The 27,641-nt window shown below is 44.4% G+C and overlaps 2 protein-coding genes, 2 non-coding genes and 1 pseudogene across 5 annotated transcripts in view; 3 read left to right on the forward strand and 2 right to left on the reverse strand.

The window, feature by feature from the left end:
* c5 (complement component 5) overlaps positions 1-14,478 on the forward strand; it is a 29,083-nt gene extending 14,605 nt beyond the window's left edge. Inside the window, exons 22-42 of the mRNA XM_078171149.1 lie at positions 867-927; positions 1,030-1,119; positions 1,769-1,981; positions 2,073-2,148; positions 2,312-2,471; positions 2,568-2,672; positions 2,884-3,055; positions 3,175-3,299; positions 3,695-3,775; positions 3,874-4,026; positions 4,824-4,886; positions 4,972-5,056; positions 5,237-5,276; positions 6,680-6,782; positions 7,715-7,789; positions 8,143-8,248; positions 9,264-9,347; positions 10,116-10,205; positions 10,470-10,562; positions 13,988-14,126; positions 14,209-14,478. Coding sequence (XP_078027275.1) covers positions 867-927; positions 1,030-1,119; positions 1,769-1,981; positions 2,073-2,148; positions 2,312-2,471; positions 2,568-2,672; positions 2,884-3,055; positions 3,175-3,299; positions 3,695-3,775; positions 3,874-4,026; positions 4,824-4,886; positions 4,972-5,056; positions 5,237-5,276; positions 6,680-6,782; positions 7,715-7,789; positions 8,143-8,248; positions 9,264-9,347; positions 10,116-10,205; positions 10,470-10,562; positions 13,988-14,126; positions 14,209-14,350 — 2,256 coding nt within the window. The 3' untranslated portion in view covers positions 14,351-14,478. The remainder of the gene's footprint in view (positions 1-866; positions 928-1,029; positions 1,120-1,768; positions 1,982-2,072; positions 2,149-2,311; positions 2,472-2,567; positions 2,673-2,883; positions 3,056-3,174; positions 3,300-3,694; positions 3,776-3,873; positions 4,027-4,823; positions 4,887-4,971; positions 5,057-5,236; positions 5,277-6,679; positions 6,783-7,714; positions 7,790-8,142; positions 8,249-9,263; positions 9,348-10,115; positions 10,206-10,469; positions 10,563-13,987; positions 14,127-14,208) is intronic.
* LOC144464325 (heterogeneous nuclear ribonucleoproteins A2/B1 pseudogene) lies at positions 5,550-6,480 on the reverse strand (annotated as a pseudogene).
* Positions 14,479-15,935: 1,457 nt separating the features above from the next.
* Positions 15,936-27,641, forward strand: part of cntrl (centriolin) — a 54,199-nt gene continuing 42,493 nt past the window's right edge. For both annotated transcript variants that reach the window (XM_033620226.2, XM_078171148.1), the window contains exons 1-9: positions 15,936-16,148; positions 18,524-18,602; positions 18,698-18,804; positions 19,803-19,933; positions 20,835-20,976; positions 21,140-21,326; positions 21,417-21,589; positions 24,199-24,318; positions 24,636-24,834. In XM_033620226.2, the coding sequence (XP_033476117.2) occupies positions 18,548-18,602; positions 18,698-18,804; positions 19,803-19,933; positions 20,835-20,976; positions 21,140-21,326; positions 21,417-21,589; positions 24,199-24,318; positions 24,636-24,834 (1,114 nt within the window). In that variant the 5' untranslated portion in view covers positions 15,936-16,148; positions 18,524-18,547. The remainder of the gene's footprint in view (positions 16,149-18,523; positions 18,603-18,697; positions 18,805-19,802; positions 19,934-20,834; positions 20,977-21,139; positions 21,327-21,416; positions 21,590-24,198; positions 24,319-24,635; positions 24,835-27,641) is intronic.
* trnae-cuc (transfer RNA glutamic acid (anticodon CUC)) lies at positions 20,681-20,752 on the reverse strand. Its single transcript has one exon. It is a non-coding gene; the product is annotated as a tRNA-Glu (tRNA).
* trnas-gcu (transfer RNA serine (anticodon GCU)) lies at positions 26,789-26,870 on the forward strand. Its single transcript has one exon. It is a non-coding gene; the product is annotated as a tRNA-Ser (tRNA).

The raw sequence follows: 27,641 nt of genomic DNA on the forward strand, positions 1-27,641 counted from the left end.
TCACAATGAGTGTTTCTGAACGCACCACTCACATCATCTTCCTCCATCGTCTAAAACAAGACAACAGAACATGTTAGCTAGCGCTAGCTAATGTCTGTGGAGAACTGTTTTGCCTCCAGCTAAGCCCCGCCCACCAACAAACATCATACTGTGACAGTAAAAGTGTTTATAAACCCAGAGCGATCATGAGGGACACAGGGTTGGTGATTTTCAGGTTAAAAACATCCAGCGCACTCTGTAGCCAAGAGTGAGCCGAGCACCGGAGCATCGACCAAGACAATGACACTGAGTGTGACCAACCGCCATCATACTGTTGGCTCTATGATACTAACTAGCTTACTGTTTGTAAATTATTTTATCAGCTAACATTACAAAGCAATCAGCAAGCTATTGTTAGCTAACATTAGCTTGCTGTCACGTACAAAGTTAGTTAACTACGTAGCAAAATAGGCCTATTGTCTTGAATGATTAACGTAATGCTGCTTTCACAGCTGCCCTGCATGGTTCAGTTCAGTCAAACTCAGGTTGGTTTGCCCCCTCAGTGTGGTTCGTTCATGCAGGTGTGAAACAACCGGAATGAGACCTTCTTGAAGAGGTGGTCTTAATACAAAGGAGACAACTCTAGGTCTGAAAGCAGCCTGAGTCTTACTTCAAGAAATTCCATTTTGTACGATTTCAGTCAGACCAACATGTTCACGTGGATTTTAAAAGTTTCTGATGTCTTAGAAACAGATCAGGTTGTGAGAAAGGATCAATGTCCCCATGACGAGTTGAATCAGAGAGCAGAAACATCAGACACAGGTATCGAACATTTTTTTGATGTGAACCAGTGAACTGACCTTTTGTATGTTGTTTACGTGTTTCAGCCTGAAGGACTGAAGAAGGAGGTGTTTTCTGGAGGAACACTGGACCCTCAGGGACTCTACGGTACATTAACTCCGTCCTGTCAGCTGCTCTGTGTTCAACTGTTCTGCTCTGACAGGAGAACAGTGATGGCTGACATCTCTCCTCTCTGTGTTGCTGCTGTAGGTTCGGAGAAGAGAACAGTGGAGCTGAAGAACAACCTGCCGACCAACATCGTTCCAAACACAGCTGTGGAGAGGATGATCATGATCAGTGGTAAGATGTGGACAGATGTACTGTGGTGCAGAGCTGCAGAGCTACAGAACTACAGAGCTGCAGAGCTACAGAACTACAGAGCTGTGTGCAGTTAATTTCAGAAGCTGAGGAGAGGTCACATGATGCCAACAGAGTAGAGGTATAAAAGCTGAGCTCCACCAGAGTGTCACAGGTTTGATTCCAGCCTTGAAAGTATTTTTGCACGTCATGAAGACGCAGTCTAAGGTGCAGATTTCAGAAACTCCAGTTACTTTGTATCCAGGTGAAAACCATGGCATCATCTCTCCAGTTCACACATGTCCATTGTTGCTTTGTGTAACGAACATGCTCTAAAAACAACAACAGCAGACGACCAGTTCACATGAATCACGTTCTGATTTCTCCACAGCTCCTCGGGTCGTGTACCAGGAAAATGTTGAATAAATAACATCAGATAAAGAAATAAGAAATAAAGCAAAAAGTAAAATAAGCTCACTGCACATGCTCAGAATCTCCTCTGGTGTATGACGTAACGTATACGTAGCCTTTATCGCCTCCTGCTGGCTCGCCAAATGTTTGGGGTCATTTTTGCGTTTTCGTGTGGACAGATATTTTGAAAATGAAGGTTGACCGTCAGTTTAACTACAGGTGTGTGTGTTGTATGGTCCAGGTGAGGTTCTTGGTGATGTCATATCAGTGATGCACAGCCCAGAGGGCCTCCGACAGCTCGTCAACCTGCCGGCTGGCTCGGCGGAGGCGGAGCTCGGTGGCCTCCTCCCTCTGGTCCAGGTGTACCAGTACCTGGAGACGACAGGAAGCTGGGGAGTCCTGGGGACGGACATCCGTAAGAACTCTGATGATCTGAAACAGAAGATCAGAGAAGGTGAGGACACGATGAAGAGACGACGCTGATGAGACCTGAGGAGGGTACTGACTGTGTGTGTGTGTGTGTGTGTGTGTGTGTGTGTGTGCAGGTCTGGTTGGTATCACCTCATTTAGACATGAAGACTTCAGCTACAGCATGTGGACGAAGAGAGAACCCAGCACCTGGTGAGGACATCACCCCAAAACAGTAACCTTCAAACTGAGTCCCACCGTCATATTTAATCAGAGTTTACTCAGACTCAGTTTGTGTTGGATTTATTTCTACTACTTTGGCTCCATCCGGTGATACCTGTCTGTCCCTGTCTCTATCTCTGTCCCTGTCTGTCAGGCTGACGGCCCTGGTGGTGAAGACTCTGTCTCTGGTGGACCCAGTGGTCTCTGTGGACCATCAGTCTCTGTCAGACTCAGTGTCCTGGTTGATCCGCAGCTCTCAGCAGCAGGACGGATCCTTCAGTGACAACTCGTCCTACAAACCCAACAAAATCATGGTAAGAGACACTCCTCCTCCTCCTCCTCTTTCTCGTCCTCCTCCTCCTTCCTGTCTTGGTTTTGACTAAACTTTGCTGTGCTCTGATTGGCTGCAGGCCGCAGGGACAGCTGAGGTCGACCAATCAGTGTATGTGACGTCCTTCGTGCTGATCGCCTTACACCGAGCGACGAGCATCAAAGATCCCATCCTGCAGCTCCGGGTGAGGACACACCTTCATCCTCTCCTTTATCCTTCTCTTCCTCTTCTCATGTCTTCATCCTCCTCCTCTTCCTCACCTCAGTCCTCCTGCAGCACATCAACAGGTGTGTGTTACTCATGATTTTAAATTACATCCTGACTCCTTGTGTCCTCTCCTCGCTGCTCTCCTTCTCTCCTCCCTCCTTGTTTCCCCTCTCCTCTCCTCTCCTCAGTTCCACGATGACAGCATGAAGTCTGCAGCAAACTACATTTCCCAGCATGCCCCAGGAGTGAAGAGTGTGTATGTGCGTGCGGTTGCGACCTACGCACTGACCCTTCATGACCCCAACAGCATGGCGGCGTCCACGCTGCTCAGCAGTCTGGAGAAACTCGCTCGAAACAAAGGTGCTGCTTTGTTTGTTTGTTTGTTTGTTTGTTGTTACTAGAACCAGCAGGATTCAATGTTTATATCGTTATTCATATTCATTTATAAAACGTGTGTGTGTGTGTGTGTGTGTGCGCAGGTAATCCTGCTGTGCTCAGGTACTGGCAGGAGTCTAGCGTGACAGCTGATTGGCTGAGACCCGACGAGACGAGCGGTCAGACGGTGGAGACGACGGCGTACGTCCTGCTGACTACACTGCTGAAGGTGCTGCTGCTTCCTGTTGATTGTTTATTTCCTGTCTGTCGATTGTTTACCTTTTCTCTCACATCATCACTGAGCAGGTAAACGTCTCATTAATGTCTCACCTTGTTACAGTGATGTCACAATGTACTGCCGGGCGTGTCGGTACACCGTGACATCACAGTCAGGTGGTTTCAGGTGCATCACCTCCGACCACAGACTCTTCATCCTGCTGTTTATTTAATTTAAACAAAAAATAATAATAATTCACAGGCCCGATAAATGTAAACATGTAAACAGACTTTAGGACCAGAAACAAGTTGTATATTTATATCTATCAGTGATCGATCAGATTCAGTGTTCACATCAACATTATTGACTATTGGTGTTTGAAATGAGACGTGTTGTTTGTGTTGAAGGGGAGGATCCACTATGCCAACCCCATCCTGTCCTGGCTGACCCAGGATCAGCACTACGGACAGGGTTTCTACTCTGTACAGGTACACACACACACAGAGACACACACACAGACACACAGATATTGATTGGTTAACCTTTGATCTCTGACCTGTCCCTGTCCCTCTCTGTCTGTCTCCAGGACACAGTCTTGACTCTGGAGGCAGTGGCAGAGTACAGCAGAATCGTCCCTCGAGCCATCCTCAATCAGGAGATCAACGTCCGCCAAGGCAGGAAAGGAGCGTTGGAACGAGTCAGGCTGAGCCAGAGCCGACCTGTGGCCACGCCCATCCAGGTGAGGATGAGACAGGTGCAGGACAGGGAGACAGGTCTGGTTGCTACTCTGCTGTGGTTAAAGAGACACAGAGTTACGACCATCTCCTGAGAGCTAGTGAAAAGATTGGCTAGTTCTCAAACTTTCTCGGCCTGTCTCGGGCTGGCTCTCAGGCTGTGTTGGGGCTGGCTCTCGGCCTGTCTCGGGCTGGCTCTCAGGCTTTTTTGGGGCTGGCTCTCGGCCTGTCTCGGGCTGGCTCTCAGGCTGTGTTGGGGCTGGCTCTCGGCCTGTCTCGGGCTGGCTCTCAGGCTGTGTTGGGGCTGGCTCTCGGCCTGTCTCGGGCTGGCTCTCAGGCTGTGTTGGGGCTGGCTCTCGGCCTGTCTCGGGCTGGCTCTCAGACTGTTGCTTGAGCTACAGGTTGTAGTTCTTTTTTTAGTATGCCTGCCACCACAGACACAAAGATTATGGAAGCTGATTGAGACAGAGACCCGCCCCTTTTTCTCTCTAACGCAGATCGAACAGTAAAACTAAGCAGAGTTGATCAAATCTGAACCTGGATTCTGTTGCTGCGTCGTCTGTTTCTCGCCTCAGATGTTTTCAGAAACATATTTAAACTTACTGATGAGCATTTACTGGTCTGGTCCGTTGCAGTGCATTCTGGTAGTTGTAGGATTTTCACTTCTTGAGCAAAGGGAATGCCACCACCCTTTCTCTGTGTTTTCTCTGCTCATGCCGCCCCAGTTTCAAAAGGATTTATTTCTACTGCAATACGTCTTTAAAACTCTTCTGAACTGTCTTCCTGTTTTTTTGTTTCTCAGGTGACGACGGATGATGTCATTGATGTATCTACAGGTTATGGGAGCGGTGTGTCCAAAGTGAAGGTGGGTGTGGTTTAATACGGTGTCACATTTATCCATGTGAAAATGTCCCAGAATGCCATCTGACTCTCCCCGACTGTGCCTCCAGATGAGGACAGTTTATTATGAGACCACCCCGCCCTCACTGAACTGTAACTTTGACCTCACCATCGAGGCGGTCGGCCCCGACACCAGTGAGTATTCAATTCAACTTTATCATCGTTACATTTGTGTACAATGACACACTGTCCTCCACAAGAGCGCTAGAATAATTAAAGTATTCATAATGACATAACTGTTTAGTTAGTTGAGCATCTTGTGTGCATCGACCTGTCGGACAGTTTCCAGAGTTCATTTCTTCTTCTCTTCCTCAGATTCCACGATGCGTTCTCCTCACCTGGTCGCCTGTGTAAAGTGAGTAAACTGAAACTATATATTGAAACGATATATTGGCAGAAATGCAGTTTAATATAATGTGCTCTTTTTTGAAAATAAGAGTGGTTGTGTTTTTGTCATTCTTGGAAATTCTTTCTTTTTAAACTGAAAGATGGGTTGTTTCAGCTTGACTGGATGCAGTTACAAATAAAAACCAGAAAAAAAACAATCTACATAAAAAGCTCACTGGAGTGCTAGCTTTCCAGAAACACATTTAGATGAAGAAAACACAGAACGTTTAAATGAAGACCCTCCATGATTTATCTACTGTACATCTCTCCTTGCAGTAGCTGTAACCTGCCACAACTGTTTGGCTGAGCAGATTTAGGAGGTGAACCTGCAGCTGCCCTGTCACGTCACTTGCTCTCCTCTTCTAAGTACTCAGTCCAATTCACATTTCAAAATCATGCTTGACAGCCATATCCACTGCTGTTGGAGCCACCTCCGTAGCTGCCACCAAAGTTCCTGCCAACACCGCCACCATAGTTGTTCTTCATTGGGCCAGAGTTGGAGGCCTGTGAGTCGTAGTGGCCCATGTTGTTGTAGTTATTGCCTCCGCCGCCTCCTCCACCACCCTGGCTGTAGCCCTGGTTAAACCCCTGATTGAAGCCACCATTATCGTATCAACCAGGAGCGCCAGGACCACCTCCATAGCCACCACCCCCATTACAATTGTAAGGACCATCGTCATATCTGCCTCTGCCACCCTGACTGAATCTGTTGCAGTCATAGGGCCTTGCTGCAGTGCAGCAGTGCTGCGACCGATCATGCTCATTCCTGCAGTCTGCATTTCCTGTCTTGTGAGGGCCTTCCGTACTTCACAGTTGTGGGAGTTGATAGTGTGATATTTCTGAGTCGACTGAATCGTGATCATCAAAGGTAACAAATGCAATTCCCCTCTTCTTTCCTGTATTGCGGTCGGTCATGATGTCAGTGACTTCAGTCTTGCCAAACTGTGTGAAACAGTCTCGCAGGTACGACTCCTCTGTATCTTCCTTGATGCCCCCAACAAAGATCTTTTCCACGGTTACATGGGCACCTGGCCTGTTTGAGTCCTCGCTCGTTTAGGTTCAAGAACTCTCCCATTAACCTTATGAGGGCGGGCAGCCATGGCAGCATCAACTTCATCTGCTGATGAGTAAGTAACAAATCCAAAGGCCCTGGATCTCTTGCTGTTGGGACATTATTAGCCATTTCTACAGGTGAGTCCTTGATGACTCGTTGTGAACTGACCTGAGGGAAGTGATCTGCATCAGACGAGCCAAAATTCTTTCTAAAATCTTCTGAGGACCAATCAGTTCATTAAAAAAAAAAAAAAAAAAAAAAAATCATTTAAAAGTGAAAACTAGCTGACGTTAAATAACGATGTTTGTGTGTTTCAGGTATAAACCTCCTCCTAACGAGGTGTTCACAGAGTCCAGTCTGACGGTGATGAAGATCCAGCTGCCAACAGGTGTGGACGCTGCCTATGAGGACCTGAGACAGGTGAACGTTTCTTAGCTCAACTTTTAAATAAATTAATTTAGTCAAAGAAAACTTTTTTTTCTGTTGCCTAAGGCAGAGAGCACACCTGTCTGCCCCTCCACACACCTACATGGAAAGCCTTAAGGCAGAGAGCACACCTGTCTGCCCCTCCACACACCTACATGGAAAGCCTTAAGGCAGAGAGCACACCTGTCTGCCCCTCCACATGCCCACGTTGAAAGCTTTAAGGCAGAGAGCACACCTGTCTGCCCCTCCACACGCCTACATGGAAAGCCTTAAGGTGGAGAGCACACCTCTCTGCCCGTCCACATGCCCACGTTGAAAGCTTTAAGGCAGAAAGTACACCTCTCCGCTCTTCCACACGCATACGCGGAAAGCCTAAGGCAGGGAAAGCAGCAGCAAAGACCCCCCGGGAACAGAACAGAGCAGCATCAATGACAAACAGAAATGACATTGATATGTCAGACACAACATGCAAAGGAGGAGCTGGGGTGGAGGCAGGTTACAAAGCAGCTTGCAGAGGAAGCAGCAACAGTAGGCAGGCCAGAGCAGTTTAAATAGGGCCCCCTGAATGAGATGTGCTGATTGGTTGCATAGAAAGGAATCATATGATGTATCAGCTGACTCCTTTCACCAATCAGCTGATCCATCAGTTGATTGGCTGCTTGAGATCAGCTGTGCTCAGTTTATTTGGTCTTTTGATTTTACTTTTCAATCAGGCTGGAAAATATATTTCAATAGATCAAAGTCTTGACTGTTAAACCTTTCAGTCATTTCATTTGTTCTTAAATAATATTTTTTTCAGCTGAAGACTCAAATTTTGTCGACTCGTCCCGCACACAAAACGCAGGAGTGGATGGACACAAACATTCAGTCAGGTTTTATTTGGATGATTTTTCTGTTCATCATTTTACTGAGCTGTTATTTTGCAGTTCAGAGACTCAGACGAGCCGACCATCTCCGACTACAGGAAGGAAGGAAACACTGTGATCATTCAGATGGACTCCGTGAGTAACACAAACACCAGCAACACCTGAACCTTCAACAAACGCCAAACGCTGATATACCACCAACCACACAGTCAGATTCCTCTCATCTATATTTGTCCTCTTAACCTAGAACCTGTCGTGGCTTCAGTGAGCTGTTTGTTAAAGTTTAGAAAACTCTTTGTGTAGGAAAACTGCAGCTATAAATCAAGACGATAAATAAAGGTGATAACATTTAAAGCATTATAATGAAGTTTATTTGATTTGTGTTTAGAAAGTCAAACATGTCATTTCAGTAATATTCTACTTCATTAATGTTAGTTTGTGTTTGATCTGTCCCTCTGTATTATGATAACTTCCTGTCTGGTTGCAAGGTTCCCTCGGACGTCTTCATGTGCATTGGTTTTGGGATCACGACCACGTTCAGGGTGGGCGGAGCCAGCAAGTCCCTGTTTACTGTCTATGAGCCTCAGGACAAAGGTGAGAGTGAAGACTAATGACAGTATGTAAGATGGACGACATGACAGCTCCCTGGAAGTGAAGCCAAAACATCTGGATCGCCCCCTGGTGGCTGGCTGTGGTACAGACCATAAGCCCCGCCCCCTCCACATCATTGGATGGGACAAACTAAAGACTCACACATCAGATTTTCCCCAAAGATGGTTTCTATCATTTAAGGTCATTCTAGGCCTGATGTTTGTTTATGTGATTAAAACTTTTCGTCATAGTTTTCATTAACGAAATTAACACCGGTGTGACCTCACGATTGTCAGCTGTGAGGACTCGCAATTAAGGCAGACAGATGAGTGGGTGGGAACATCATCAGCTACAGATATTTTGGCTTCATTTTTGTCCAGTGGGAGGAGGAGACACGTCGTCCATCTTTATATTCAGTCTGCGGTCCACAAGTCCTAAATGTTTTTATGGGTTTTTGAGATCACAATTAATTGATTAATTGATTGTTAGTGTCACCAGTAATCATTTAAGAAAAGTGCTCATAGTGTGACCTAACATCTTCACATGTGAGTGTTTTTATCATCGTCATTCCTCACATTCATTTTTATTTTTGTGCTGTCAGAATGAAGCATCCACACAGAGACAGGTCCTGGACCAGTTTAGCCTAGCTTAGCACAAAGACTGGGAACAGAGGGAAACTGTTAGCCTATCTTAGCACAAAGACTGGGAGCAGAGGGAAACTGTTAGCCTAGCTTAGCACAAAGACTGGGAGCAGAGGGAAACTGTTAGCCTAGCTTAGCACAAAGACTGGGAGCAGAGGGAAACTGTTAGCCTAGCTTAGCACAAAGACTGGGAGCAGAGGGAAACTGTTAGCCTAGCTCAATCAGAAGACGTCCAAGACTGTCTGATTTACAGAAACTTCACATAAAGTGAGTCTGGAGACAGACAGACAGACAGACAGACAGACACAGAGAGTTGTTGTTTTTTTGTAATGTTGGATTGTTCCTTTAAATTTTTGTCTCTTTCTTTTCTCCTGCAGGCAGTGAATGCACCAAACATTTCTCCTATGAGCCTCAGAAGCTGCAGCGCCTCTGTGTGGACGAACAGTGCCAGTGTATGACAGGTAACATCTGCTCTGTGTTAATCTGGTTTTATGCCTCTGTGCCGATGTGTTTTTGGATTGTCTGTCTGTCCATCTCATTCTTGTGAACACATTATCTCAAGGACATCATAAAAGAGAATTTCCACAAATTCGGCACAAACGTTTTCTTGAACTTAAGGATGAACTGATTAGATTTCGGTGGTCAAAGGTGAATGGTCTCTGTGACTTGTCGTGAACGTGATAGCTCAAGGAGGCCTTGAGAGCGTTTCCAAAAATTTGGCACAAATGTCCACTTAGACTCAAGGTCAAAGTTCACTGTGACCCTGTGAAACAAGTTTTTGTCTGTAACTGAAGAATTCATTCACTAATTCTGACCAAACTTGACACAAATGTCTAACAGGATAAAATAATGAAGGTCAAAAGGTCATAGGTCAGCTTGACTGTGACATCATCATATTTAAACATCATATCTCAGGAACAGAAGGGGAGACATTTGGTCAGATACTGAATTGGTGACTCTAATCTTGTCGTTTGTGAAACAACATACATATCTGAGCCTCACCTTCTGACATGTCTCTGTCATGTGAGTCTGGACACACGTGGTACAAACTGTAACTGTAACTTCTCTGGTTCATGGAGGCGTACGACCGCAAGACTGTAATTCTAGTTCTTGTTGTTTTTTATGATCTTTTCATGGGGCGTTACGTATTGTGTGTTACATGTTGTTTATGTGTCATGATGTTTATGTTTTTATTTGTAAAGTCACATGATGTTGTTGTTGTTGTTTAGCTGCATGCGCCGCCTACAGAGGAAGCAACGACTTGACTCTGACAGCAGCCAAACGTACGGATGAGACCTGCAAGCCGCACATCAAATACGGTGAGGATGAGATTTAGTGATTCAGGTTCAGGTGTGGGTGTGACCTCTCAGAGCCACCGTACAGCCGGCTGCAGCACGAACACAGACCTGCAGGTGTGTTCTGTTCCCATTTTACTGGAGTCAGGTGAGTCACAGAAACAGAAACAGATCAGAGGTCTGTTTGAAGACACGCAGCGTCTCTGTGTGTGTTTGGGATTGAGGAACTCATATAAGACGTCACACAGCCGCACAAATAACAACACGCCACTGTTTGTCTCCTCACAGCCTACAAGGTGACGGTGATGTCTTCAGCAGCAGAGGGAGACTTTATGACCTACACAGCCTCCGTAGTTGAAGTCCTGAAGAACACAGATAAAGGTGAAATAATATAATACACACGTGTTTGACACGTCTCCATCCTGTCAGTGTGATGCTCTCAGACCCGGGGCTCTCATTTATAAAACAGTGCGAAGGATCCAAACTCCAAAATCCAAAATGTACATATGGATGAAACCTAAAAATGGCGTGTGCCAAAAAATATTCAACAATTTCTACAATCAGGCTCCACCTCACCGTCTGGGTCGCCAATTTCTCGTCTCCAAAATGTTTGTAAGCACGGGTCAGAGTTTCTCCCATCAAGTCTGTTTTTATAGATCACGACTTTGGCGTGGAAAGTGGCGTACGCCTCTTTCAGGCCTCGTTTTGTGTGTACGCAGTGTTTATAAATGAGACTCCTGGTAATTATCAGGGGTAAAAGCAGATTCAAGTTTTCGACTACTGAACCTTCATCACTTTGTATTTTTCTCATCCCGCCTTCATGAACACACATAGTCAGTTTTTAGCGCCTGTAGAGAGAAATGAGAGACGTCATGTAGAGGAAGTGATTTATTCAAACGGTGTAAGTGTCACAGAATGATTTAAAGATGCTGACAAAACTTTCAAATTCAGTGCAGTGTGTCATAACCCAGCTCCTCGGCCGTGACAAATACTGCAGAGGATGATCTTCATTTTAAAGCACCAAACTATTGGAGTGTGGCCCGTCAGGGATTCAGTGATATACAGTCAGGTCCATAATTATTTGGACAATGATACAGTTGTTGTCATTTTGGCTCTGTACACCACCACAATGGGTTTTAAATGAAACAATGAATACCTGCTTAAAGTGCAGACTCTCAGCTTTCATTTAAGGCTTTTTTCAAAAATGTAGTATGAACCGTGTAGGAATTACAACCATTTCTTCACACAGTCCCCCGACTTTAAGGGCTCATAAGTATTTGGACAAACTAACATAATCATCAATTAAACAGTCAGTTTTAATACTTGGTTGCAAATCCTTTACAGTCAATGACTGCCTGAAGTGTTGGACACATAGGCATCACCAGATGCTGGGTTTCTTCCCTGGTGATGCTCTGCCAGCCCTTTACTGCAGCCGTCTGCACTTCCTGCTTGTGTTTTGGGTGTTTTGCCCTCAGTTTTGGCTTCAGCAAGAGAAACGCATGCTCAGTTGGATTCAGGTCAGATGATATGACTTGGCCATTGCAGAACATTCCACTTCTTTGCCTTAAAAATGTCTTTGGTTGCTTTTGCAATATGCTTCAGGTCAATGTCCAACTGCACTGTGAAGCATCGTCCAATGAGTTTTGAAGCATTTGGTTGAATCTGAGCAGATAATGGTGCCCCAAACACTTCAGCTTTCATCCTGCTGCTCTTGTAAGCAAGACAAGACTTCACTAGAATAAATACAGAGGGTTTATCACAAGATGCAAACCATTGGTTAGCCTTAAAAATGGAAGGCCAGATTAGAGTTTGTCAAAAACCATCTAAAAAGCCTGTACAGTTGTGGAACAGCATACTATGGACAGATAAAACAAAGATCAACTACCAGAATGATGGGAAGACAAGAGAAGGAAGAAGGGAAGGAACTGCTCATGATCCAAAGCACACCACCTCATCAGTGAAGCATGGTGGAGGTACTGTTATGTCATGGCCATGTATGGCTGCCAGTGGAACTGGTTCTCTTGTATTTATTGATGATGTGACTGCTGACAAGAGCATCAGGATGAAAGCTGAAGTGTTTGGGGCACCATTATCTGCTCAGATTCAACCAAATGCTTCAAAACTCATTGGACGATGCTTCACAGTGCAGATGGACATTGACCTGAAGCATACTGCAAAAGCAACCAAAGACATTTTTAAGGCAAAGAAGTGGAATGTTCTGCAATGGCCAAGTCATATCATCTGACCTGAATCCAACTGAGCATGTGTTTCTCTTGCTGAAGCCAAAACTGAGGGCAAAACACCCAAAACACAAGCAGGAAGTGCAGACGGCTGCAGTAAAGGGCTGGCAGAGCATCACCAGGGAAGAAACCCAGCATCTGATGATGCCTATGTGTCCAACACTTCAGGCAGTCATTGACTGTAAAGGATTTGCAACCAAGTATTAAAACTGACTGTTTAATTGATGATTATGTTAGTTTGTCCAAATACTTATGAGCCCTTAAAGTCGGGGGACTGTGTGAAGAAATGGTTGTAATTCCTACACGGTTCATACTACATTTTTGAAAAAAGCCTTAAATGAAAGCTGAGAGTCTGCACTTTAAGCAGGTATTCATTGTTTCATTTAAAACCCATTGTGGTGGTGTACAGAGCCAAAATGATGACAACTGTATCATTGTCCAAATAATTATGGACCTGACTGTAGATGTGAGTGGACATAGTGAAGAGTGAGGTGTTGTGAAGCCAAACAAAGGCCAAAGTGTGTCGACACCAGAGGGCGTTTAGTCCAACTGAAGAGAGATTCAGAGCAGCACATGCGCTGGGCATTTATTCCCCAGGAGCACTCGGCCCAGGTGCTCTGGATCTGACACCACTTGTGTGTGATGCCCTCAAAGAACAGAGGAAAAACAGTCACTAATTGCGAACGCCATTAATCAGTGTTAATTTTTCTTTCTGTGATTAATTAATTGAAATGAACACATTATTTTGACAGATTTTATAGCTTATATAGAAAAAGCATATTAGTTTGTTTTAGATAGTTACTAACCAAAGAAAAAAGTAAACCATGACAGATGGGTTTACCTTTGTGAGGATATTTACTGTATATATCCTCATTAGTATTTAACCCTTTGAACTCTGGTGCGATTTCTTTCATAAACATGGGAAAAAGGCAACGAGCAACTTGGTAAGAAATGTCCCACAACCTGTTAAAATAATAATATAATAATATAATATAATATTTTTTTAAGGGAAAAAAGAAAAAAAGGTGGGGAAAAAGCATATTTGTTATTATTATTATTATTATTATTATTATTACATTTTAAAATGATTTATTAGTTACAAAGTTATTATATTTTAAAACACATTTCCAGGTCATATCCTTGTTCATATTTTTAATCTTTATTTTCTTTTTTTTTTTTAAACTAATCTTATTTTTTTGCAATTTTTTTGGTCATTTCTTCTTTCGTTGCTCGTTGCCTTCTTTCCATGTTTTTTCAAAAAAACCAAGCCACTTAGCTCAGGCTTCAAAGGGTTAAATAAATATTATTCCTTTAAAAATAAAACCAAAACAACAAAAAGAAAAACATTTATCTTTGAACACAGGAATATTCACGAGTTCAGATCTCTGCTATTAAAGGAAACAATTGAATTGAAAGCCTCAAAATCTACAGATTGTTTTGGATTTTATTGGTAAGAAATTCAGAGTAGTTGTTTGTCAGCCTCACCTCACCTTCTGTTACCTTCATCAAGTTACTTCCTGTTTGTGATGCGCATCATGACATCACATCTCCTCTCATCTCCTGCAGAGTTTGAGACGGTGAGTTCAGGGACAGAGGTGGAGCTGGTAAAGAAGGTGACCTGCAGCGCTGTGGATATCCAGAACAACAAACAGTACCTGGTGATGGGAGCCAGCGGGTCACAGGTCAAACTCGGCCAGAGCATCAAGTCAGTGTCTGTCCAGCTGTCTCTCACCTGTACTTCCTCTTCTTCTTCCTGTGACTCTGACCTGCTGCCTTCTGTCCTGCAGGTATCGTCTTCCTCTGGACTCGGAGGCGCTGGTGGAGCTGTGGCCAACAGACTGTGATACTCCCGAGTGTTTGGACTACATTTCTAACCTGGATGACTTCTCTCTGGACCTGCAGTTAGCCGGCTGCCCCGACGCATCGTAACGCAGCACGCCAGACTGTCGTTAGCTCGGGGAGCTTTGTTATCTCACAGTTTGAATGTAAAAGATTGTATTCCTGCTTTTCTAAATTGTGTCTCCATGTCATAATCTGACAATAAAAAGATAAATAAATTCACTGTGTGTCTCTGATACATCACACTGGGAACACTGGGGGCATTCTATCCTGGAGGTGGTTTGTCTGGTGTAAAACATCATAAATAAGGTCCATAAGTATTCTGCTGCTTCAAGATGTCACCTGCAGACAGCTGATCCAAACACACGCTCATGGAAAATGGAAAATTAGTTTTATTTTTTACTTCATGCTACTTTAAACTTCCTCTCAGTGATATGTCAGAAGATTACTGCACTATTACTGCTCTACATTATCACCTGTACAGAGTCTGTGGCTGCAGATTGTTTGGCAGATTTTAGGAATCTAGATGCTGCTTGTAAACGCAGGTCTGAATTTAAAAAACAATGGAATCTGTTAAAAAAACAAACAATAAAATTAATAACATTGATCTGTGTTATCTTGTCTTGTCTTGTCTTGTCTTATCTTAGGGACTGTTCATTACTTATAGGGGGCATGTCAGATATTTTCAAGCAATTCAGTACAATTCAATTGTTATTTATAAAGCCCAATATCACAAATCACAGTTTGCCTCAGAGGCCTTACAGCATACAGCATCCCTCTGTCCTTTGGACCCTCACAGCACTGGGAGGGGCTTTTTTTTCAGCTAAGGGGAGGGGCATACAAATTTAAATGGCTGTATTTTGTATTAATTTTACCGACAACTTTTAAAGAAAACAAACATGTCTTCCAAATTTTGGCAATAATTTTTGGCGGTAAATTTTGGTATCTTTTAAAGAACACAGGGCTCCAAACCTGCCCCTGGGTTTAGGGACTATGTGTTATTTATGAGGGGGGTGGTGCGAAAAGGGGAGGTGTGTCAAATAACTGTCAAGCACTGGTGAGGGATTCATGTTTTTTATTTTGGGTTAGGGAGGGGCATACAGATTTAAATGGTCGTATTTTGTATTTATTTTACTGCAGATTGTTTTTTAAAAAAGATATGCCTTCTAAATTTTGGCAATAAATTTTAATTTTTGGAAATAATTTTTGGTGATAAATTACAGCTGTTTTTAAAATTACAAACTTACACCATTTATCATGACCTGTAAAAATACAAATTATAGCTGGATTTTCAAATTTCCGTTGGTCCTTGGACACATCGTGTGCAAACACTTAAAATCAGTTTATGTCTCATCAAAAATTCGTCCAAAAATAAACCTTTTGCTTGAATAAACCATCGTGAACGACAAGAGTGAAAAACTGAGGCTTTTTTCACCTCCAGGATTTTATCTTCAAATTTATAACTTTCAAACGTCAAAGTTTTAAAGATCTACTAACTCATTTATGGAGGAGGGAGGCTCATGGATCTTCCTCCTGTCACTCAGGGAGGCTCACACTCAGCCGCCCTCCTCTGGTAAGTAAAGAACAGTCCCTTATCTGAGGAGTTCAGGCTTTGAAAGGGAAGAATCCGACTTTTAGCGGAGACCTTGAAGGCAGCATCCACCTGCAGCTCGTGCTCTCGGTGAACAGCTGTGACGGCTTTTAACGGGAACTTTAATATTTGTGTTTCTGCCGTTAAACAAACTCTCGAAGTGTTTCCGGTTCGGACAGATGTTTGTTTTCCCTCTGAGTCAGCGACACAAACTGACGTCATTTAACCCGGTGTGTATCAGCAGGTTTCCATGGAGACCGAGGATTAACTAACCCAACCTGGCTAACGTTAGCAAAGGTAAAGTTACCGGTAACCGTCAGTCTGTGTCGGTCACCGGGTTCATTGCGGTAGAGGAGCCGGTCTGACCGGAGCTGTTAGCTAACGCAGTTTAAAGTTAGCGCCAGTTAACGTTAGCTCGTCCTGTCGGTTTCTATGGTGACCGAACAGTAACCAAGCTAACCAGGCTAAAGCTAATTATCAGTTAACTTTACTAACTAGCTTAAAGCTAACAACACCGAGGACTACAGCCAGTCAGTGTGAGTGAACTATCCCAGTCTGACCAGTACGACACTGTACTGGTTATGTGTTGGTGTGTTGGAGTGACAGCCACCGGTTAACCCCTTAAAGACTGGTTTAGTTTAACTAACGAGTTAAGTTAGCTAGTTTGAATTAGCCGCTAGTTTTAACTAGCCGCTAAGTGTTTGGGTGTTCACAGTTTACTGAGAGCTCATCAGGAACTTCTCTGACCTGGTGCACTGAGTGTAACTCATATCAGCAGTGGTGGAATGTAACTGAGTACTTTTACTCTCAAGTACTGTACTGAAGAACAAAGCTGAGGTACTGGTACAACATTTAAGTATTTTTATTTCATATTAGTATATACTCTTTAACTACATGTACATTTACTCAAATACTGGACTTAAGTTCAAATTTGAGGTACTTGTACATTACTTGAGTATTTCTATTTTATGCTACTGTAGCCTATACTCCAGCTCAGAGGTAAATTTATTTCATACTACTGTATACTCCACTCCATCTCAGAGGTAAATAGTGTACTTTTACTGCATGTATATTTTTACTCAAGTCCTGGACTTTAGTACAAAGTTGAGACATTTGTGGTTTGATTCTCATGAACATGGTCCAACTCCAAGCAAAAACTACAGCTCAGTTTATACACATATTGTTTCTGCTGTATATGAAACAGGATCTGATTTCACCATTCAGTGTACATGTATTATCCATGTGCACATGTTAGTGACACTGTGAGGAAATAAATTCATTACCGTGACACATTTTTAATTAGAAATATAAAACAACAAAGCACTTCCATATGCTGAAGTGGCTGTCACACAAAATGTGTGTTATTAACATGTACACACGTTTTAATACAATCCATTATTTCATCACCGAAACATGTAAGCATGCCCTCCCTACTGTAGTGGGGGGGCCTTCCTAGTGTAGTGTTGTGGTTAGAGCACCTGTCCTCCATGTGGAAGGCCCAGGGCTTGAATCCTGCCGAGGGGGCTGACATCAGCAAAGGCACACGGTTGCAGGAGGTTCCCACCACTGAGTCAAACAGGGTCAGATTCCTCAAGGACGCCTCAGGGTGAGAGAGTAACTCTGGAGTCTGAGCCAAGTCCTCAACGAGGGCGCATCTCAAGCCCGGTGTAGACGGAAGGTTCCAGACGTAAAAGCGGATTCACAGTGGTGAACTCTTTAATAACTATACAATAAATAGCTTTACATCAACAATCAAAACAAAACAAGAGATGCACCGATCCAGCTTTTTCAGTTCCGATCACGATGCTGTGACATTGAGTATCAGCTGATACCCGATACCGATCAGATACCATGGTTGAGCTAAAAGCTATATACCTTTACATGTAGAACAGTAAAGACGAGAGGCATCAGGCATTGATGATGACACAGTTCTTTCCTAAGATAAAATGACACACGATGAAACAGATTAGTGCAATGATAAACTATTTATTTTTAACAAAAATAAACAGTTGTGCAGCAGCAGTTGAAATAGTGTGAAATACCTTCACACAGCAGATTCTCTCCTTCACTCCATGACGTGTGACGTAGCTCACGTCACAATAGATTCAAAGGGAAAAATCGACTCAGGTATAGGTCGCATTTTCTGATACCCGATCCATCTATTTTGATGATATAGGGCCCGATATTCGATCCAGATATCTGATCGGTGCATCCCTAAATATAACAAATCAATTTATAAACTTGTACATGACGTCAGTAGTGTACATCTACATGTTAATGTTTACTTTTTTTCTCCACAGTTTTTACATCTCATTGATTTAAAATACAGATTTGATGTTAGGAAGAAAATTCAAAAAACCGAGGCACTCAGGGAGTAGAAAAATAAAAAGCCTTTATTAAGTCATGGCTTTGTTCTGATTAAAAATGTCGACATTGTCACATTTCACATTTCCTATCATTTTTTTGATCCCCACACCGAAGAGCACCAGAAGCACACTTTTTCTACACCCAGCAGCACTCCATGCACCTCATGTTGTACTACAGATTTGATGTGTTTTAATAACTAATGTCACCACACTCATATGTCCCCCAAATGAAAACAGTTCTTTCAATCCTGTCTGTCCTCATCCTGTCCTCAGCCTGTCCTCATCCTGTCCTCTTTCTGTCCTCAGCCTGTCCAGCGGTGTGCTCCAGAGATGGAGGAGCAGAGGGAGACAGGAGGAGGTGCAGAGTCCCAGCAGAAAGGAGGAGGTGGAGGAGGAAACCTTGAAGCTTTAACAGGACATTATTACTCACATAATGGTACAGTTTTCAATCACTCCTCTTCCTCTTTCTCTTTCTCTCAGGTATCAGGTGCATAACGGAGGAGTTGTTGTTGAAGCTGACAGGCTGTCAGTCTCTGTCTCTGGTTCGTTCCCTCAATCTGTCCTCAGCTGGAGACAAACAGATCAAGGTCAGGACAAACTGATATTACACATACTACATAACAGGTGTTACTGCTGATATTACTCATGATATTACTGCTACTGCTGCAGCTCAGTGTCCACAGCTACCTGTCCATCTAGTCCTGCTACTGCTGCAGCTCAGTGTCCACAGCTACCTGTCCATCTAGTCCTGCTACTGCTGCAGCTCAGTGTCCACAGCTACCTGTCCATCTAGTCCTGCTACTGCTGCAGCTCAGTGTCCACAGCTACCTGTCCATCTAGTCCTGCTACTGCTGCAGCTCAGTGTCCACAGCTACCTGTCCATCTAGTCCTGCTACTGCTGCAGCTCAGTGTCCACAGCTACCTGTCCATCTAGTCCTGCTACTGCTGCAGCCCAGTGTCCACAGCTACCTGTCCATCTAGTCCTGCTACTGCTGCAGCTCAGTGTCCACAGCTACCTGTCCATCTAGTCCTGCTACTGCTGCAGCTCAGTGTCCACAGCTACCTGTCCATCTAGTCCTGCTACTGCTGCAGCTCAGTGTCCACAGCTACCTGTCCATCTAGTCCTGCTACTGCTGCAGCTCAGTGTCCACAGCTACCTGTCCATCTAGTCCTGCTACTGCTGCAGCTCAGTGTCCACAGCTACCTGTCCATCTAGTCCTGCTACTGCTGCAGCTCAGTGTCCACAGCTACCTGTCCATCTAGTCCTGCTACTGCTGCAGCCCAGTGTCCACGGCTACCTGTCCATCTAGTCCTGCTACTGCTGCAGCTCAGTGTCCACGGCTACCTGTCCATCTAGTCCTGCTACTGCTGCAGCTCAGTGTCCACGGCTACCTCTAGAACTAATACTGCTACTGCTCCGTCTCAGTGATGTAATGTAACTAATTACATTTACTGCAGTGCTGTACTTCAGTACAGATTTAGACAGAGCTTATAGATTTAGATTTAGATACTTCCTCTACCCCTGCTGTTGTTACCTCTGTGTGAGCTGAGTTTTAATCTGTGTGTGTGTGTGTGTGTGTTTCAGTTCATAGAGAACCTCCACGGCTGTCAGCGTCTGCAGGTTTTAAACCTGAACAATAACCTGATCCAGAGGATGGAGAGACTGAGTGCTTTGACTCAGCTCAGAGAGCTGCAGCTGGCACACAACAACATCCAGTGAGACACTCTCTCTCACACACACACACACACACACACACACACACAGAAGGTATTAACCTTCATCACCTTTATCTTCAGGATCTGTGAGACATTTTCCTGCACACCTTGAACAAACACATCACTGCAGACTGAAAAGTTTTTCCATAACTTTCAAAAATATCTTTTACATTGACAAAAATAATATGTGTAATTCACAGCACAATTCAAACAGGATTGAAAAATGATTTCTGTTTCACTGGTCAATTTTGTGGTCGAAGGTCAAAGGTCAGTGTGACCTCACAAAACATGTTTTTGTCCATAACTGAAGAATTGACACATTAATTATGACAAAACACAAATGTCTAACAGGATAAAATAATAAAGGTCAAAGGTCAGCTTGACTGTGACATCATCATGTTTTAACGTCATATCTCAGGAACAGAAGGGGAGACATTTGGTCAGATACTGAATTGGTGACTCTAATCTTGAAACTGCTGATTGTATAGATCTGCTGTGTGTGAAGCATCCATGTTTTCATGGTCCTGGCTCACGTTGCAGGTTTTAGGTGAGATGAAAGGTTCTGGATTAGGTGAAAGGTTCTGGGTCAGGTGAAAGGTTCTAGGTTAGGTAAAGGGTTCTGGGTTAGGTAAAAGGTTCTGGGTCAGTATGAGAAAGGTATTTTATTCCATTTATATCTTACACATTGGCGAATTTAGTGTGTGGGGCAGGGGAGAGCAATAGCTCCCTCAAATGCAGCAATAGGAGTTCCCTGACCGGGAATCGAACCCGGGCCGCGGCGGTGAGAGCGCCGAATCCTAACCACTAGACCACCAGGGACTGTGAGCAAAGCCTAAATTGGCTGACGTGTGAACACTGTGTGTGTGTGTGTGTGTGTGTGTGTGTGTGTGTGTGTGTTCAGGAGGATCGAGGGACTGGAGCTCATGTCCAGTCTGCAGTATCTGAATCTGTCCCACAACAGGATCGACCACGTTCCTGCGTGGCTCGGGAAGAAACTGCACTCACTGCACACACTCCACCTGCAGCACAACCTCATCACCTCTGTGAGTACAGGCTGGCTGTGTGTGTGTGTGTGTGCGTGTGTGTGTGTGTGTGTGTGTGTGTGTGTGCGTGTCACTCTGGAGAAGCCAGAACCTGAGACTGATCGACAAATAGCTGAACTTACTGATTGATGATCAGAAAACAGCTTCAGTTGTGTCTCATCAGCTGTACGAGGTGTCCAGACTGCGTTCTCTGAGCAGCATATCAGAGCTGTCTGTGTCAGGAAACCCCGCCTCCTCGCTGCCACACTCCCGCCTCTTCCTGCTCTACCACGTCAGGACTCTGGATAGGCTGGACGACCTGCTGGTCACCCAGGAGGAGAGAGGACACGCCCACCAACGGTTCAGCACCGGTACGACATTTCATAACAACAAAAACACACGAAAAACTCAAATCACAAAGACACAAACACGGTTTGTTTATTGTTGTTGTTTGTGATCAGAGGAGCTGGAGCGTCTGCAGCGGGAGGTGGACAGCAGCCAATCAGAGCTGCAGGCTGCAGTGACTCGACTCCACCAGCAGGAGGAGACAAACCGAACACTAACGGCTCGCACGGAAACACAACGACAGCAACACACACTGCTGGAGGAAGAGCTACACACCAAGAGTCAGCTGGTACCACACACACACACACACACACACACACACACACACGAACTATACCTGTATAGTAGGGTTGTGTGCAATCAGTCAACTAGACGATTAAACACTGCTGCCCTCCCTAGTCAGAACCAGAATTCGATTTAACTTATCAAGAAACTCAGAGGAAAACTATCAGCAGCTCTCCGTCTCATTTTGTGTTCACACTGAACGTGAAGCGAATTTTCGTCTGGTGTTACTCTTGTGAGTTTGGACCCCAGAGCATTTTGTGTTGGCTCACTTCAAACATGTGAAAATGCTGAATCTATGAATGAACTTCTGCTGGTACGTCCTCAGTGTCATACATCCCCAGAGGATCTCAATGCTGATTGGCTAACGCAGCACAGATCAGTCGCTGAAGTTCAGGTTTTTCAACTCAAAATGATGTGAAATTGTGCTGCTCACTTCATTCATGCCACTTAATTTGCATATTTTGCGTAATTTGTGAAAAAATTCCCGGTGGGATTTGCGTCTAATCGCGTCTTTACAGTGACTTTACATGTAATTCACTGAAATGGTTTTATTCGCTCTCAGTGTGAACGCAACATCAGACTCACTGGATGGAACCAGTGACACACCACAGCAGTCTGTAGACGTTTAATCTGGAAGCAGCGTCTGTCTGAGCTTCACACAGATTGGCGTTGGATGGACGTCTTCTTGCTAGGCTGAATGAGCAAGGTGCCTTCTGACGCCAGGTAGAGGCTGACACCTTTTTGGGAAATCCTTGGATTAATTTCCTGTTCATCACGTGAGCGAGAAGGGACAAAGTCAACATGACGTGAATCATGTAACAGGCTAGAAATATGACGAGAGTCGACAGCTGTTAGTTATACAATATACACCTGTAAGTTTGAGCACACATGTTGCTTTCTGTGAAGCACGTGAAGTAAGATGGATCATTTGTTAAGATGATATTACAACGGTCATGACTGAAAGCTTTGGAAAAATCAGGCAATTTTTTTGCAATAAACATGTTACAGTAATCTTCCATAGATAACCCTCCACATCCAGTTCCAGGGCCTAAAGAAGAGTAAAGCTACATTCTTATGTTGCAGCATTGCTTTCATTGTTTAAGAAAGCGGTGGTATAATCATTTCAGTTTTCCCTCATGCTTTAAGGCAGACTGATGTTCAGGAAGAGCCTGTGAATATGAATATGAACAAAACCAACTATTAGAGATTGGAAAATGTTGCTAATTACTTTTCATTTGGAGTAAACGCTTCTGTTTATGCTTTATGTTGTGAATGTCTCAGAGGTTTTGTCACAGGTTCTTAAAAATCATGGAAAAGTTCAGTAGTACGACTCGTCATAGTTTGAACTTCTGTTTAAATATCAGGGAAATCAGTCACGAGGAACATCCCTGATTATTACGTGTATATAACTGTAGGTTTGATCCAGCGCTGGACAGACTGACATCCTGAGAGAAAAAGTGTGTGACCTCTAAAGTCCTCCTGTCTGTCTCTCTTCTTCTTCTCTGTTGTTTCCTGCAGCTGTTCTCCAGAGCTGTCCTGTTTTCTTCTTCTTCTCCTTCAGTCGTTTCCTCTCTGCTGAAGGTAGAGTCACAAACACTGCCGACCAATCAGGCTCTGACGTTTATCATGAGCAACAGACTGAAATCATTTAAGGAAGAAAGGTTTCACTGAAACACCAGAAACTCCTTCATTTTCATTTACACATTAGGTGAGGGTGAGGAGGTGATGGGGTGGTTGCTTGGCAACGATGAAAAGGCGCAGCAACCATGTTTGTAAGTGTCAGCTGGCGATATAAAACTATTAAAACGTCAAATGGCTGATTTGATTTTTCATCATGTCCAAACACAAGTCTAAACAAACTGGGCTCCGGCTCTGCTGCTGGAGGGAACGTAGAGAAGTCATGTTTTACTGTCGTGTCCTTCTGCTCAGACTTGCTGGAAGGAAGTAGCAACAATCATTTCAAAAACTTTGGGTCTTAGTTTTAGTTTTAGCGCTCTTTAAAGCTGGCACAGAAAAGGCACAAAAGTAGCACTCAGCACTCGACTGCTCGTTTTCCAGGTGGCTGAAGATTCAGCGTGTGTTCGCTCCTTTAACCTGTCACATGTCAACATCAGAATCAGACAGTCGTCAGGCTGCGTCACTGCTGACCTCATCACAGTCCTAATAACTGTAACATGTGTGACCTCCTGCTTTCACTGTGGCCTCTTCTTCTTCCCTCTGTCACCTGTCTCTGTGCATCTAGCCCCGCCCCCCTGTCTCTCTGCTGGGCGTGGTCTATCAGGTACTCTGACATCACATTAACCTTGAATCTCCCATCATCCTTAGCTCCTCAGACCCTCAGACTCCTGCTGTGTGACCCCAGGTAGCTCCACACTCAGAGGAGTGTGTGTGTGTGTGTGTTTTGACCTGCAGTGTTCAGTGTGTTTATATTTCCTGTCAGTGACTCAGTGCTGAAGTCATTCATGTTCTCAGATATTAAATTTCACCCTAATAGAAACAAATGGCGTTTCATATGTCTTTCAGTTTGTGTTTGCTGTGTTTTATAAAAAGGTTAAAGCACTTCCTGTAGATTCTTTCACAGTAAAAGTCTCCTGTGTGTGTGTGTGTCTCCAGTTGGAGAAGACGACAGTTGAGTTGACCCGAGCCTTTCACAGACTGTATGAGCTGGAGCAGGAGCTGGCTTTCTACAAGATCGACACCAAACTGAGCCCCCTGCCCGCCGGCAGCCTGCAGGTAACACACACACACACACACACACACACACACACACACTGCTATGACGTGAACCTTTGTGGGACATGTTGTCTTTGAAAGTGAAGGTAATATTCAGGCTCTGTTGAGCTCCAACAAACAGATCAGTTGAGCTTCACTGAGTGTGGTTTGAAAATATAAGCCTTCATCACAATCCGTCTGATTCAGCTGAGGTCATTGATTGGTTGATATATTGATTGATTGGTTCACTTTCATTGACACGGGGTTTGATTATCAAACAAACACAAATACAATATTCAAACATGTGTCAAGGTGTCCACACTCGTCTTTCTCAACAGGAAGTGGACTCTGTGGACTCCGTGGCTGAGAGTCCGTACATCGGCAAGGCTCGACACGTCAGGAACATCATCACCTCCACCCCCCGAAACTCCTCCTCCTTCTCCTCCTCCCTGCAGACCCACGAGGGTTCAGACGTTCACACTGACATGGAGACATCACGCCCCCTGCTGGAGGACTGCAGGACAGAGCAGAGTAAAGGTGAGGACAGACAGATTTCTGCTGTAATGACTCCTTCGCTCCTCAGAGGTGACAGAAAACGTTTCTACAGATCAGCCAAAGAGTTTGGAGACAGGTTAAAACATTTGACCTCTGCTGAGGTCGCTCTGTCCTCTGGGAGACGAGCCGGGTTCAGGAGAGACACTTCACTAATCTAAAGCCCGTTTCCACAAAAAACTTTTGGTAAAGCACCTGTGGAACCAGCAGTAAGCCTTCAGACATGGTACCTAGACCCTCGGTCTGTTCAGACAGTCCTCTTAAATGTGGGTGGGGTTGTTGTCACTCACTGCTCCGTCCAGCACTCGCTGTATTTCCTCATCAGCAGTGACACAGATGGAAGTGACATTTCAGTTTCCAGTTAGTTCAAAGAGCAGAGGAGACAGTGGACATTTTTGTCTTCTGCTAAACATCGATACAGCCTCACAGCACCACATGGCTACAGAGTCGTAGCGTCGAGCTAATGTACATCCAGCTGAAGGACACAACGCACACTGAGGTTTAAAGTTGTCAGTTATAAAAAACAGTCAGACATTTAAACACGTGTGTGTCATGATATTGTGCACAGGTACTGTGGATGTTCTCACAGACTGTGGAGTGGTTTAACTACAGAGCAAAATAAAGTTTGTCTTTTCCTGTGAGTGCTAACGTTAGCGAACAAACCTCAACTGGGCAGCGCACTTAAAAAGGATGACGACTGCAGCATGAAGATGTTGGATCGTAGCAAGAAAAACCTGATAAAGCCCAAAGCCTTTAACAATGGTGTCTGATGTCATCAGTGAGTGGTTGTGGGTCTTTTCATGTCTTTATATACTGTGATTGCTTTCACAGGGGAATTAGCTCAAATGGTAGAGCGCTCGCTGAGCATGTGAGAGGTAGTGGGATCGATGCCTGCACTCTCCATAGGGTCTTATTATCTCCTGAATTTGTGATTAAAGTGAATGAATTAAAGCACACAGTGGGGCGTCTTCCACCAGATAAACAGAAAGTTACAGCTGTGTGTTGTTTCTGATCCCAGTTTAGTTTTGTAGCATGTTAACAGAGGATGAAGATGAGATGTAGCAGTGTTCCTGTAGTTCAGAGCTCTATTTCAGAGAGCAGGATCAGTGAAAACTCTGAGCCTGAGATGAAACTCTGACTTTTCTGTTTCACAAAGCCAGCTCAGCGTAACCCTGAGTCAGTTACTATGGCACCTTGCTCTGTGAGGCAAACCTGCTTCATCTGAGCCTGAGGCTGATCGCTCGCTGAGCGTGTAGCAGGAAGTAGAAACATGGCGTGTCCTTTAGTGAATGAAGTGGTGGAGGTTGAGGCCCAGTTTATTCAGAGGCTGTTGTGTAAGGAGAAGGTGATTAGAGCCTGTGTGGATGTCTCTCTGGAGGAGTGTCTGTATGAAAGATACTGTTTGACCTCACACTATATCATTTATCTGAATGGGATGAAATAAGTGGCTCTGGTTTTAACTCTGCTTTCTGCCACTGAATATCATGTTATCTGCACTCCACGTCTTTTGGTGTTCACTGTGAACGCGCTTCTCTCAGGCTGAGCATACTCAGAGTTGATTGGACTGATTCTGATCAGCTGTTCTGGAACCGAAAACTCTGAATTTGTCATAATAGAGCCATCAGTAAAACAACCCTGACCAGTCCCACTGTGTTCTTTAGTTCAGTCACTTTAATCACAAACTCAGGAGAAAGTAAAGTCTTGTGGAGAATGCGGGCATCGATCCCGCTACCTCTCACATGCTAAGCGAGCGCTCTACCATTTGAGCTAATTCCCCTGTGTATGATTGTGTGTTGCCATGGCAACAAAAATTGAGTTACCAATGCTTATCATGTTACCATGCTGCATGGTCATACATACTCTACATTCCACACATTTCCAGACTTTCCAGGCCTGGAAGGTGACCTGGATTAGACTTTGTAAACAACAGCAGCCAGCAGACGAGGTGGCCGAGTGGTTAAGGCGATGGACTGCTAATCCATTGTGCTCTGCATGCGTGGGTTCGAATCCCATCCTCGTCGCAGGTTCTTTAGTCTGTCCTGAATGTGACATGTCAACAAGATAACATGCTCCATTATCAGTGAAACAATCAGCTCAGATCCTCCAGACCTCGTCCAAAGCAGCCATCTGATATCTAACATACAGTTTCCATGTGAAAACAACATGTGTCTACACCAAAGTTTACTGATGGCTGCATTAAAGAGCTCTGAACTACAGGAACACTGCTACATCTCAACTTCATCCTCTGTTAACATGCTACAAAACTAAACTGGGATCAGAAACCAACCAATCAGCTCCAGGCAGGTGTTGAGATATGGAGCCTTACTGGCAGATCCAGAGAGCGCATCTTCAGAGAGCCACAGTACAGCTTTGAAGAGAACCATGAACAGCTGATCAGCCGTCTGACTGACAAGACAGCTTTTACTGCAGCTGTGACATTCACTGGAACCACATCTGAGTCACTGAACGCACCACACACACTGCGCGCGCGCACACACACACACACACACATGGGAATTAGCTCAAATGGTAGAGCGCTCGCTTAGCATGTGAGAGGTAGCGGGATCGATGCCCGCATTCTCCACAAGACTTTACTTTCTCCTGAGTTTGTGATTAAAGTGACTGAACTAAAGAACACAGTGGGACTCCTCAGGGGGTACGTCCCAAGTCTGTTATTTTATACTGCTAACTCCTAACTCCTTACTTTAACCGGAAGTCGTTCAAGGTCCGCCATCTTTAAGGTCGTCTCATGTCTCTTATTCCTGCCAGTAAGGAGTTAGTGTTAGGAGTTA

The sequence above is a fragment of the Epinephelus lanceolatus genome, chromosome 9 (assembly GCF_041903045.1).
Source record: "Epinephelus lanceolatus isolate andai-2023 chromosome 9, ASM4190304v1, whole genome shotgun sequence".
Lineage (NCBI taxonomy): Eukaryota > Metazoa > Chordata > Actinopteri > Perciformes > Serranidae > Epinephelus > Epinephelus lanceolatus.